This window comes from Hylaeus volcanicus, chromosome 5 (genome assembly GCF_026283585.1).
Source record: "Hylaeus volcanicus isolate JK05 chromosome 5, UHH_iyHylVolc1.0_haploid, whole genome shotgun sequence".
Taxonomy (NCBI): domain Eukaryota; kingdom Metazoa; phylum Arthropoda; class Insecta; order Hymenoptera; family Colletidae; genus Hylaeus; species Hylaeus volcanicus.
Genome location: NC_071980.1, coordinates 25,699,847 through 25,714,285, shown reverse-complemented (window position 1 = coordinate 25,714,285; position 14,439 = coordinate 25,699,847). Strand labels below are relative to the sequence as shown.

Below are 14,439 nucleotides of genomic sequence, written 5' to 3'. Positions count from 1 at the left end.
CTTGATCCGAAATGTCTCGCCCACCACCAGGTGGTATATCCCCCGACTACCTGCCTGCCCTGGCACAATGCAAACGGCCCCAGCCAGGTCGGATTTTCTTCGATCCTTGCGGGACGATTTCGTAAGCGGTGTTTTCACTTGGATGAAATGCGGTAGAGTGTTTTTCTGCGCTAACCGTACGGACGTGTTTGGAGTCTCCTTGCTCGTTCATTGATGTCTTCGCAGACATGTCAGACCCTCGCGAGTCGAAACGGTTTACTCCATTTCTTGAATTTTTTTAATATTTTCGGGCTCGTAGTAGTCGAGCGAACTTGAACCTTTTATATTCAAAATCAAATTTTTGTATGTAGAATTTATTAGGTTGTCCTAAATGTTCGTGCCATTTATATACTTCTACTTCTCAAATTAATATGTGAAATATACTCTCGAGTGTCGCAAGAAAAGATAATCTGTCTCATTTCACAATAGTTTCTCACCTCTCTCAGATAGTCATTATATCGTTACTAGAAAATTTCTGTGGTTTTTTTTATTAAATTTTGACACAGTCTTCGGCACGAACTTATGGGACGACCTAATAACTCTGTGCCTTTATATTCAATCTTCTATAACCAGTGCCATGGGCAAAACCATAAAGTAAACTCACGATTCGAATAAATCCGAAGTTTGCCGATATGTTTGTCTCGTTTGAACATTTTCCAAAGAAGGAAGCGAGACAAACATGTCGGTAAACTTCAGATTTATTCGAAGCCTACGGTTTTGCCCATCGCTGTCTATAATTCTACTTTAAACAGATGTATCTTCTCGTCGTTTGGGTACATTAATAATTCGCTGTCTTTGTTTCGAAAAAGTGAAATTTCAAATATTTCTTTAATCGTCGTTACTGCTTATTCCAATATTGTCGGCAGTAACTTTAATATCCTTCTTCTATAAACGCATATATATATCCCTCATTGTTGCACGCCGCATGAACGTGCAAATTACATTTAACTTTCATCATCGGAAGTAACTCTCACTTGGATCCTCGAGTCAAATTATGGGGCACGGGCAGGCTCTCAAGGACAGTTTCCGTGCGCGCTCAACCATGGATTCGCTCGGACATAATATGGTTAACTCATGGTCAGGATCGACCGAAGACCACTATAATATCCGCTATTTTTAAACGAAGTGACGATTAGCTTACAATTAGATCACAGGCTCACTGTATTCAACGATTACAGTTTACTGGAATATTATGCATGATAGGGCTATGGAAAGGGTTTTCCAGGAAGAGCTTTAAGATTTTGTGTTGTAATCAAACACAAATTATCAACTAGTGCGTCGACTGATGATCGTGACGATTTCGACTGCTGCGAGAGCACACATGATTACAATTAAACGTGAAAGGTAATCTCGTTTAAGTATCCATTCCATTTGTTGTCAAAAACAGAATCCTAAAGGTCCTTTACGACGATACTCATTTTCGTCTAGTTCTACCAAGTAATGGTGTTGGAAACTATTGTGTTGCAATCGTCTCCGCTATTTACATCCGTAATCAGCTAACTCAGTAGCGTTACGTCATTTCTAAATCTGTAATTAATTGCCTCTGACGTAGTTCCGCAGGTTTTTTCTTTTTTGTTTTTATTTCAAAATACAAGAAATCACCAGCGCGAGACTTCAAAACAATTTTTTCATTTCCATTCTTATCCAAATAGAAACATGATCTCATCGAGTTTCGTATTTGGTGGTCGTGATGATTAGCGACGATCGCAGTTGTAATGATTGTTGTTACGATCATGACCGATTTCGACCGCTGCGAAAGCACACGTGATTACATTTAAACGCGAAAAGAATTGACAAATTAGATAATTAGTAATTGCGACGATCGAGCGATGATCAACGGTGGACGATTAACGAGATACGAGTGACGGAAAATCCATAATCGATAACTAACAGAAAATGACCGTCGTATACGTTGTTTGTTATTACGATTATTCGCGTACTAATATCGTACTAATTTGGACCTGCCAACAAAGAGCAACGATTCGTACGGCTCTTCGTAAATAAATTATATTTTAAGAAGACGCAGAATTCATTTCTACGCTTAACACAAAGGAACATTCCTTCAACCAAACGTAAGGAACATCCGCGAAGAGGAAACACGTAACGGATACAATTAACTGTATCCCGCAAACAAATTAATTGCAAACGGTCTAGGCCATTCTGGCTATTCAAAGAGGATACACGCTGTCCACGGGAGGACGCCATGGCTATAAATGACGGGGTTGCCAATCTTCGAGCAGTGATTTATCGGCGACGTATGAAAGCGGCTGCCAAGGTGAAAGAAGCACGCGTGCATAATGACAGTGAAAGGAAAGGTGGCTTCGAAACCGGCGCTATTATGCTCCACTCGCGCATTCAACTAGGCGCCAACAAAGACAGACTGCGGAAAACGTTCGCCTCGATTCTGAAAGGTCGCGTTTTCCGGCGCGAGGAAATTACCACCGTGGGATGTCTAGCTCGCTACGTTGCAATTACGCCACGGATCAAACACGAGAGCCGCTTTCAATGCAATAGAATCGCTGGCAGACGGATCGACTCCGACTGGCCGATACCTTGAGAATGGAAGAGCACTTCCTTCTTGCGACGTTCGACCAGCGGGCCCGAAAATTGAAAAATGGGACTGAAAATCGAATTTCTCGGTTATCAGAAATTAATTTACTATTTCCACGTTGTAGCGTCGCTGAAATAGAAAAATATGGTCGAAAGTGAAGTTTCTCGAGTAGTTACACGTTGTGACGTTGCCGAAATAGAAAAATTCAATCGAAGTATAATGATCAGAAAATATCCTTCTCTCGGTACTAGGAAGATTTAGCAAGATAATTTTTTAAACCTAACGTTTCATGTGGCATTGTTCCTTTTAATTTCATTGTATTATATTGTAGAAGAGTGGGGACAGTTTCTCTACGATATTACTACTTCTACAACAATAACTTCTTATTTTTATCTTTATGTACAATAGAACATTGTCTAGCTTACGTGTAATTATGACCATAACATCGCATGGGTTCACGTCGTATGCATCACAGAAGAAGAAACTGTTATGCACGGAAATAATGGATCAGTATTCGAGATGAAGTCAAAATGAATCCTGGAACTAGGACATGGGAGTGTCGAGAGTATCATCTATAGCATGAAAAAATCTATTTTATTTTTTTTAAACAAAAGTAATACAGATTCCACATTGAGAAAGTTGTAAAAATAGTTTATATCCTTCCTTTCATGCATATCTTGAAGATTATGGACGAAACGCAATCAGCATTGCGCAGTCTAAAGTCACGACAGAATTAATTCACCGCTCAAGACCACTAAGTGCTTCGTTCTTCCATGGTGACATAGAAGAAGAGTGGCGGCCAATTAATCCAGTTCCAACCATAATTTAATAATTTAAAGCAGACGCTGAAGGACAAAGCTGCTGACAATTAAGAAAACAATATCGATACTCTTTGCTGTATATTTCGTTGAACAGTTCTTGCAACAGTTACTATCTAAGAGTATATTTGAAACAATTATGTTTACATTTGACTAACTATTCACAGTTTTTAATCGTGAAACTGTTGCACTGTCTACTGTTTCAAGTATTATGCAGCAACACTTTCGGAGTCTTTAACATTCAAATCGTATTATTTATGGTAAATTAAAGATCCGTAGGGGTAGGTCAAAGATGGAGTATATTATTATGTAGAAACCACGTTTAATTCAACGCTTTGACAGTTCTTCGCTGTAAACATTTTAGGCTCGTTGGCAATCAAAGCTTTCGTTGCGTCCGGACACACTGTGATCCTAGATTAAACAAAAAAGAACAAACATGTTATGAAAACAAAAAAAAAACAAATTTTATGTCAAGTGGGTACATTAAAGGGGTAAAAGGGGGACAGTTGGAAATATTAGAGAATCTTGTAAATATAATGTTAAGTACACGCACCAGATTTCAAAAGTCTACGTGAAATATTTTGGGTGTAATAAATGGGCTCGAAATTGGTAAAAAATATACTCCCTTAATTTCATTTAATTGTGGACTCGAAATTATTCCTTTTGGTTAGAAACAAACATATTACGTTCATGACACAGTCGCCGTTGTCAACATTCACCCAAAGAAATTTAGTTTAGAAGGTTCATAATTCACGATGCGATAAATAAATGTTTATTCTTTCAAAGGTAAAGTTTCTCTTGTCAAGTACAACACAAGGATTTTATGGTGTCATCTGCCTCGTTCGCAGTCATTGACCAAATCGTCAGTTCTAATTACTCCATGCCCTCGGAATACGTACCCATGAGCAGATTCCAGACTATCGACAACTAATGAGTCAACGTAGACACGTGGAGTGTGAAGAAGCCTCCACGTGAGGGGGTTGAAGACAGAAGCTTGGTATTCCCAGGAGATTTCAACCGCTTCAGGCTTGCCGACCACTTCACCAGCCAGCACGACTACGTGAGTGCTACCTGGCTCGTAGTATTTGGAATGCGAGCTGAGTTTCATCTTTTCCGTTTCCTTGTTCTCACCCAGAACTCGGATAACGAACATGCCAACTTCGCCACCGTGGTCTAAACTCTCGTTTGTTTTGGAGATGTTTATCGTTACCCTGTAGTGACCCCCTGAAATTGTGCAAACGGATAGATTGCTTACTGAAAATTCACAGAACTCTCGATTATTCGTAAACAACGAAGCGAGTTGAAAATGGACACTTCTTTGGTAGGACAACGGCACAATCGGATGAAGAGAATGGCACATGAAGTACAGGGTGTTTCATTTAAAGTGGAGTGGTTCAACGAAGAAGCAATCTACGGTATTTTACCCGAAGAACACGGTTTGCAACTGGAAGTCTCGTTTAACCCTTTGCACTCGAGAGGCTCTCAGTCACCATTAGGTTTCACGCAGCACATCTACGATACCTAATGTTTCTTTAGGTTTCGTTTCTTTGGAGCTCCAAGTATCGATGAAATGATTGTCGGCGAGGTAAAGGTGACCTTATTCTCAAATCTGGATAGCTTAGAATTCATGGCAATAGAATGCTAAGAAACATCTCGAGTTGCTGGTAGATACCAGAAAAAAAGGCCTCGAGTCCAAAGGGTTAGTATCAACATTTAAGCCTGCATAGAAGCATAGAAACATAGAAAGGTTGCAACCTTTGGGTAACCTTTGAGTGGAAATAGTGAAATGAAGTACGAGAGTGTAATGGGATTCGTTGATTTCGATGGTGAGTACATTAGAAATGAACGATTCTAAGGAATTACTAACTGCAATACGGCTTTTCCGAGCTCGTCATTAGGTAAACAGAGGCATGGTAATTTCCTGGTTGAGCGTCCAATCCGAACCTGGGACAGTACTGGTTCACGCAATCGAAGCAGCTGCCTTCTTGAAACTTGTTCCACGAGGAGCAAGGAACAGCTAAGAATGGACACGCTGAGTTGATGCTCTCTTTAAAGTATTCGCAGCTGCGTATATGATTGCAGCCTAGGAATCGCTTAATGCCTGAAATGGAAAACGGATTGGCAGTCTTATGATTAGAGTGGTGGATGAAATGATTGCCTGGTTATCGTTATTTTCCACATTCGTCGAGCAACAGAAACACGGTGGTTATGAAATTCCACTAAAAGGGATGCGAAATAATTGATTTTATTGTGTTGCTTTATAAATAATCACGATTTCGGTGAACCTTCTGCAAGTAGCAATTTTTAATTTGTTTGCTAAATGGACGATGCTTATATAGTTGATCAAGATCTATTATGTATAACAGATCATAGAATAATATAATTGGAAATAAATCGCAAGGTAAAAAACGGGTTATTTATGAATCAATCCAATATTTCATACCGAGTTGCAAAAAGTTTTAGTTTTGTCGATTTCAAATATACCCTGTGGTCGTAAAGCTGTCGATCGAATCTCAATGATATTCTTTTTATACTCAATTTATACACCCTCGAACCTAGTAACGCCACGTTAATAACATCGTGAGGTCATTTCTTCTTTACTTAAATTACTTTACTTAAATGTTCAACAAAATATAATGAAAGTATGAACACAGCTCATCGTACAGTTTCTTTTTCAAACAATCTCTAAAAGTTCTTCTTTTTGGCGTGCGCCGTTACAGTGTCGTGGCCCATTAAATAAATAGTGTTACGAAATAGAGATCTCACCTCGAAAGAAGCTCCCACGTTCCAAGGTGATTGAATTCAAAACACTCTCGTTGCAACCGGGCTGATTGCGACCGCCGTTTGGATAGAAATCTATATGCGCGACAGGTTGGGTGATACCGAGGCCGCCGCTGATAAAAGGATTGCAATCGGTATGGATGGCCGTGACGAATGTGGCGTCCGTCGGATCCAGTCGTACCATAGTCGACGTGTTGCTGAAATGCGGTTCGGCTGGATCGAGGCCTTTGACAAAGAAAACGAAACGTGAGATGCTTCCCTGAACGTTGCCATAACCTGGTGGATCGGCTCATCGTACACATTTGGGAGAAACCGACCGGAAGACATGCTTCAGGCAAGTCTTAGGAGTTAGGACAGGTATACTCGATATTGAGTGGCGTGCAAAAGTTTCCAGCCAGATTGATCTTTCACTTTATATTCCGAAACTAATATCCAAAATAATTTTAACTAACCATGGGTATAAGGGTATGACAAATGAAAACGGGGTAAAAAATAAACTCTGTTTATTATAGAACGAAGTTGTTTGCATCCACTTTGTTTGCATCCACTTTGTTTGCTTAGGAACATTCGGCACACGTGTACATTTAATGAATTGTAACATTGCTAAGCTGATCAGATGTACACTTTGAAAGTCTAATGACCTTTATCGCACATTTTAATTTGATCATTGACGACCTGATTCAAGGTAGAATTGTTTGAATTCACTTCGTTAGTTCAATGACACGCATCATACACGTTAATATAACATTAATGAGCTATTGAAGATAGAATGGAGTTGCTTTGATAAAATCCTATAATTTTCTAGAATTCACGTATTATTTTTATTATAATTCATGTTAATTTTCAGTTTGACTTTTGGTATATAAAGCACTCCATGTAAGTATATATTTCGTGTATTGGGTCGTCCGGAAAATCCATGCCGATTTTTGATAGTTGGCGCAGGTCTGAATATGTCGAAATGGCTGAAAACAAATAACATATGTATGTACATCCCTTAAAAGGTGGAAAGGTTGTGGAACAAAATAATACCTATATAATTCAATAAATATACATATAAATAAATGTATATTACAATTCAAATGTGCCTTCGAAGTTTTCTCTTAAAAATTCGCACGAACTTTCTGGATAACCTGATATTATTTTAGCGTTTTTCTTCCCACTGCTGAATTGTTTCCTGCTGTATAGATTTCGTATTAAATACCTCTGTACAAGTCTCAATTTGTACAACATCGATAAGATTCATCAGCTATCAAAAGAACAATAACCCATCAGTAACCAACACCGTCTGCCGAATTAATTTCAGTTTCGAACTGGTTGGAATTTATTTTACGCACGTCTTCGAGGCCATCTTTGAGGCCAGCTCTTCGTTTTTAAATCTTGTTTCACCTTGTCAAAAAGCCCGTACGATAAACGCAACGCAAGTATTACATGTCCTTTCGTAACGCGAACCGCGTTACATCTGCATTGCGCAATGGCGGAAGTCATTTTTCGGTCTGGCGAGATACTGAATTAAAAGCGTAAACCGCGAAGGAAAGCGAGCCTTACCGCATTCTCGACAGGACTTTTACATTTTCCTACAAGAATGCTTGACGGATTACTCGTCTAATTTACCAGGAAGTGAATTGCTAATTATATGACCACCAGTTACTGTGTTATCGAGGTCTTAGGAAATTCTGAGGATTTTTCTACGAAGTTTCCCGCGATGTTTATAAACTGACAAAATCAGAAATGCACAATTGTTCTGTATCTAATACAGGATACGAAAGACATTCAAGGGCTGCAAGATGATGCATATAACGTGAAACTTGAATAGTTTTATCCAGTTCAACCATTTGTTGGAAAGAATACATACAAAGGATACATACTGTAAAACGGATAGTGTCTAGAGAAAATTTACAAATCATGAATACATTACTCGGCACGATGCGTTTGATTAATCATTCGTAACGTGGCCTTTAATCTAAACACAGAGAATTCTTGGGAATTTATTTTCTGTTAATTATGCTCGGTGAAAGGAATTTGTAATAATATGGACCATAACGATTCATGTCGGAGATGCATAATCACCTCTCCTATTTCTGTTTGCAATCATCATTACAAGTATTGTTGTGTAAATAATAAAATTATCTGTTACGTCCCGGAGGAATAGGTCAAAAGCTCACCAGGGAGCTTTTCAGAATTCGCGTTTACTATAGTATTCCTGGATATGATTATGCACTGCTTTAATTGCATAAAACTTCATTGTACTTTTGTCCAGTTCATCAATGTTAAACTTAATTTGCTTAGTGGACGTCGTTAGGCTACCAAAGTGAACTTAAACAATTTCATTTTACCTTTGACTACTTCATCGATGTTGAAATTAATATGTCTGATAAATGTCAGTAGTCCCAGAGAGCGGATTTAAATCACTTCAGTTTATTTTTGGTCGGTATACTCAATACTCAAATTGAAAAGTTATAAAGACTCGTTTCTCCTGCCAAGTTTGCGCCTGATGAGATTGTCCTTGAACGAATGGGAAAAATGTAGGTATACCTTCAGGGGCAATGCATTACTAAATAACAATACGCGCAAGAACGTGACTGAAAAATGTTTGAATATTTACGTTTCCCTCTCTGAATAAATAACGTGGCACTTTCTTTCTGTTCCCACTTATTTCCAATCGTTACGAATATTTTATGAGTCATTTTATTCTTAACATGCAAAACAAATTCAGAAGGTGGACTTCGAGTCAATTTCTATAAATTTGACTCGTTTAATGACCCTGAACCCCGTTATTAAGAAAATCGATCACGAATATAGAAAGTTACGAGTCAAATACACTTCTTCAACGCTAAAATTTAAACAACTTCGTAACGTAGAGTCAATCGACGTGGCTCGTGAATCCTACGACTGACGTTGCAGCCAACGTATTATTCTAGCTGGCGTTACATCCAAGGCCTCATCGTTTCACCTGCCACTTCTTGGTGTTTCGTGCTCCCTTATTCCACTTGTTTACCGGATCTTGTCTTCGGGCGGGACCAAGGGCGTAAATGGAAGGCTCGTTTCGTCTCCAGTCAATAACTGATCCGTCCAACCCTTGCGAAGGGAGCCGCTTCGCGTTTCCACCCCGTCTGCACAAGTCAAGCCCGTAGGAGGGCCTTGGCTACCCTGATTCCACCCTGCTTTACAATTCTCTCATTATCCTGTTACGCTCGTTCCCAGCCAAGCTTTCGTGGCGTTCTGATGTCCTGGTAATTCCCGATGGGATCGATAGCTTACATAACGTGGTTCGACTGATCGAATCGCCTCCAGCTACCCCCCAGCCACAAGTGGATTGATCAGAAATGGGAAAAGGTTCTCGTGATTGATAGAGTTCCACCTACGGAGACGTGCTTAACTAAGTCCAGGAAGGCTGATAATTCTGGAAAATGTGCTTTTTCCTATGCATCCTGATCCTCAGAGGCTGTGGCTCTTTTTTTTTTTTTTTATCGTAGTCACAGTTACGGTTTAGCCGTCCCGAGGTACCAAAGCTATAGAGGGACCAATGAGCCCCAACAGGCTACAGTCATATCACTAATCGAACAGAATTATGCAAATGCAAAGTGAATCTTTCAAGAAAGAAATGGAAAATGAAAGGATAGAGTGTGTATATTGAAGCATTCTCGTGATTAATGCGGTTCTATCGACGAAGAGGTGTCTAACTAGCTTCAAATGTACTGCTAATTCTGGAAATAATTGCTGCAGTATTTCTAAAAGCCTCACTCTTGGCAAACACGTTTTGGTCACTTGTGATATTTATCAGAAGAATTGATCACGTTTGCTGTTTTCGATAAAAATGTTTACATAGAAAAGAAATGAAAGATGCATCGGGAAAGGTCTATATCGTGTCCGTATTAGATTTTTCGTAGTTCCACAACGTGAAAACTACCACAAGTATAAAATCCTCAATTAAGAAAAATGAGATCTACCACACCGGCTTATCCACCGATGGCGCGGTTTTATTTGTTGCCAGTGTAGATACACCAACGAAAGGAATTTATAAAACGATAAAGTCTGATCCACTCACCAGTGATTCTTCCAAGTTGATGTTGATACGAGTGTCGCATGAAGTACCCGATGTAGCCGCAAGTATGGGCGCCAAGACTGTGACCTATGCAGTGCATCTTGGCCGCATCCATTCCGCCAATTTTGATTATCTGAGACGCCAAACGGGCTGTCATGGCACCGACGAGTCTCGTATTGGCAACGGCTTGGGTGTAAGGTGGACCTGCTCCACCGATCCAATTGACGATCACCACGTTGCAGTCCTCTCGGAGCAGTAGCTCTTTCATCGTTTTCTGCAATGAGAAATTCGCATCGATGGAGAAAACAGATGTTCCGGATAGAATTGGGCCGATGGGACGGAGAGGAGCGGCGGAGATGACCGGCAGTTCGAAACAAATGCAAGTCGTCCTCAGGGGTTGTAGCGGTGTTTCTGTAAGCTACAGTGCGGGCTTAGCAACCCCGAGGTACCCGAGTTATGGAGAGGGCGCCCAACTCATAGATGAGTTGTCAAGCAACGAAGACATAAGAAGTTATGCGATATAGGAGGGCCAGTGGGTCCCTATAGAGACGAGAAGTTATGCATTACAATTTAAAGTGGCCAGCCACGGATAAGAAGCGCGGAGTTATGATGATACGATTGTGAAATGCAAACGTAAAAATGTAAAAAAGCGGGAATAACCAGTATTAGGAAGGGAGAATATGTAAACATACAGATATTTTGTTACAGGAAATGGTGTCAATAACTATGTAAATGTTTCGCATTAAATAAAAATACAAATACAAACATATGCAAGTCTGCGCCTGCATGAATCGGTATTGCGATTCATGGCACTCAGGGTATCAGTTGGAGGTGGCTTAGCCATCCGCAGACTTCACGGACCACAATGGGGATTGCTCAGCGTACCTGAAGGTCCCTCTGTGCCGGGAGGCCCGAAAGGCCGACGGATGTGTGAAAAAAGGGAAGAAGAAGAAAGGGAAGAAGAAGAAAGGGATGCATGGAAACAGGACAGAATGGCAAGGGTTGGTAATGCGTGTATGAGGGAAGTAAGGTAGGCTATAGAGCAGCTGAGAAACGAGGGGAAGTTGTTGAGGTGGACGAGTCGTCGAGTTATATGGTATTAGAGTGTGGTAAGGTGTAGACTGGTCGTAGAAATGAAAACAAGATGCGATTGTGTGTGTCTAATTTTTTTGGTGAGAATATATTTTACAGAATTAAGTTTGTCATAAAATATATATTTTCAGCGCGTTAAATATATCTGCGTGTACCACAAATGGTATATGCGGATATATTTGTGAATGTAGATATTATTACTTCATTCATCCGAAATCAGAATCTCAAATGCAATTTTTCAAATTTTCTCCGAGGTCTTCGAATCATGAAATTACGTACCGAGACCCATGTTGTATCGCCATTATCGAGGAATCCATGAACGATCATGTAGAGATTATTCTTCTTTCGAAACGGCACCCCCCGAATGGTTTCGAATTTGTCAATCTTGATCTCGTGGGGTTGTTCAGGGTTGGTGCGGGTATAGAGTTGGTAACGGGGGTTGATGCTGTCTGGGCGTGCAGGAAACGAAGACACCGGTCTACTTCCTCCCGACCATGGTGGACCGATGTAGAAGCAACCGTATGGTTCGAAGCACCTCCACATGTACCAGCCTGTGCGATAAGTAAATTAAACTCGATAAAGTCCGATGGAAACGTATTTCTAGTTGAAAATTTGATTGGTTAGCGAGATTATAGAGAAATAGTATCAATCTTTTTGAAAGTTCTTCCATAAACAGGTTAAATGGGGCTGTATTCTCATTTCGTTGATCTTAAAATTGTCCACGGTATAAAAGTAAGGCATTTATAGCGATCGATTCGATATTCGACTTCGATACGATTTAAAAGAAAAATTAAGCAAATTGTTATTTGACGCTTTTATTTTTGTTTGGCCTATTCATAATCTTCTGTGTTTAAGTATTCATTTCCAGGAACCTACTCGCAATACTCGACATGAAAAAATATACGTCTTTCGATATACCTAGTGATAGTACGCAGAAGTTAGTTTCAACCTGGATTAATACGGAGTAATGTAGGAAGTGTTCCATGTAAGTCGTAGAGTCTTCCTAAATGAACCAATAGCTACAATGTTAACAAGTGTGCGAGTTTCAATGAAACTATACAACTTTGGTAACTAAAAACTCGCCTGTGACGTTACCAGACGGGCATCTATCTTACGAAGTCGCACGATTTATCAATGTTTACAGTGGATCTACGTTTCAACAACGCGAAATGAATTGCTATGCTCGTCAGGGGTTATCTGGCACGTGTTATCTCTGCACGTTGCATTTGATCAGTTCCTCGAAGGCTTCGCCATTGTTTTGTCTAGTAGTTGGATCAACGATTAGCGTGGTTTGCATGCACGTGACTGGCAACTTGAACCACGCTTTCTATTTTCTTTCCAATTTTTACAAATGCATCGAATTGTGTAGCCATGTCGATAGTATTATTAGAAAGAAAGACCTTTCGTGATTAGGTGGACTTTACCCTCTGTACTTCAGAATACTTGGTTCCATTTTTATAAATCCTTCATTCACAGATCCACCATGCGATGCGATAAAAAATATAGTAAACAAAATTAGACGATAATTGTACATGGTTTATATAACAGATATGCATTTATGAAACATAGTATGATACCGAGTGATTCTTCGATAACCTTGACCTTGATATACACCGCAGAGGTGAAGGCACTAATCAATTTTCCCAAATAAAATAATAAATTTCACCTATATTGAAGATTCAAGTTTTACAGTGCTTGTTCATATTTGTTGCATAGCTGTTCCTCACGAACTGACAGAACTCCGAAATTCACTATTATACAGGCGGTTATAAAAAGATCCCCTAATTTTCACCCCTTGATGACCTTATAAACATCGCATTTACACCGCATTTGCAAATTAACACGTTGACTGTCATTTTTGAACTTACAGAACGTACGACCAATGAAGTCTAATAAATTGCAAACCTTTTAATTACATTGCTATAATTAAAAAATTCTATGAAATATTAATGACTTAATGAAGTATTAGACATTTCTATTCTTTGCACTCTAGTTTGAGTAAGTATCAAGATCATAACTAGACACGGAAAACTCGCGTCGCAGTCAATCTGTTGATTTATTATAAAAATTGCCCTTCGTAGTGCTTCAGTTGGTACACATTGCTAACGTGAAGCTCTTATGCAAAAGAAAATTTCGTCGAAATAGAAAAACCATGCTGAAATTGATATTCTACTCACTGTCCTGGAAGTCGAATCGATTTTCCTCTTCTTCCGGCGACAAAGTAGTGGTTGTCGCGTTATGTATGTCAATATGATTGTTAACAGCCTGGAGGCTTTGCTTATCTTTTATGGTCGCAACAAGGTTTGCGGTAACAGCGAATATCAACATCGTCTCGTTGAGAAACATTTTGCGTCACTGATGCTCCGAAGCACTGAAGCTTCTTCGAAATTCTCGATCCTATTTACCTTCGCCACTACCTTCGAACCGTCGCAACGGGAACAGAAACTAAGGAACACGAAACACTGAGTCACCAAGCGCACCAGAGGATGTCCACAAAATCCGCAGGCTTCAAAGTCTCTGGAACGGAATTCACTACGATTGGTTCGTTCGGAACACGATGAACACTCTCGAGAACAATTTCTTCCTCTTCATGGTCTCTGGACTTGGACGATCGGAATTAATGACTGTCGGTGGTGGTCTCGAAGTTAACTACGTACGCGCGTCATCAAGAGCAGAAGACGAGGCGGTTCTTCCGTCTGGCTTTGACTGTGACCATTTCTGATCTCCGATACGCGCCCTGATAGTTCACCAATGCGTACCAAGAATGTTAGAAGAAAAAAAAAAAAGGAACGATTGACGTAATTGGAGATAGCTTGACGGGAGAGGCGCCTTGGCAACAGGGTGTTGCAAAATAAACGAAAACTCGGACGGCGGTATCAGCGGTTACTCGTGGCGCTGGGATACAGTGCGGGATAAAACGATAGCCCACCCGACGTTTTTGTTTACATGTAGAAGTATATGTATGAAGAAATAGTCGAATCGTTTCGGTATATAATCTAGACAAAATAAGAGAAGCTTTAAGATGTACTTGAAATGGCAGAAAGTGAACAAGTTCGAGTGCGCTCGATATTCTAACCAATTGAGGTCTTTAAACTGTACCCCTATTTTGGATTCTA

General features: G+C 39.9%; 1 protein-coding gene across 2 annotated transcripts in view; it reads right to left on the bottom strand.

The window, feature by feature from the left end:
- Positions 1 to 3,163: 3,163 nt before the first annotated feature.
- Positions 3,164 to 14,439, bottom strand: part of LOC128876724 (pancreatic triacylglycerol lipase-like) — an 11,899-nt gene continuing 623 nt past the window's right edge. The window contains exons 2-8 of one of the 2 annotated variants that reach the window (XM_054123300.1): positions 13,501 to 14,060; positions 11,603 to 11,874; positions 10,235 to 10,505; positions 6,175 to 6,414; positions 5,276 to 5,509; positions 4,308 to 4,632; positions 3,164 to 3,819 (exon numbers count right to left, since the gene is read on the bottom strand). In XM_054123300.1, coding sequence (XP_053979275.1) covers positions 3,714 to 3,819; positions 4,308 to 4,632; positions 5,276 to 5,509; positions 6,175 to 6,414; positions 10,235 to 10,505; positions 11,603 to 11,874; positions 13,501 to 13,669 — 1,617 coding nt within the window. In that variant the 5' untranslated portion in view covers positions 13,670 to 14,060 and the 3' untranslated portion in view covers positions 3,164 to 3,713. Of the gene's footprint in view, positions 3,820 to 4,307; positions 4,633 to 5,275; positions 5,510 to 6,174; positions 6,415 to 10,234; positions 10,506 to 11,602; positions 11,875 to 12,241; positions 12,360 to 13,500; positions 14,061 to 14,439 lie in introns of those variants that run through there. The other variant, XM_054123301.1, reaches the window with a different exon arrangement.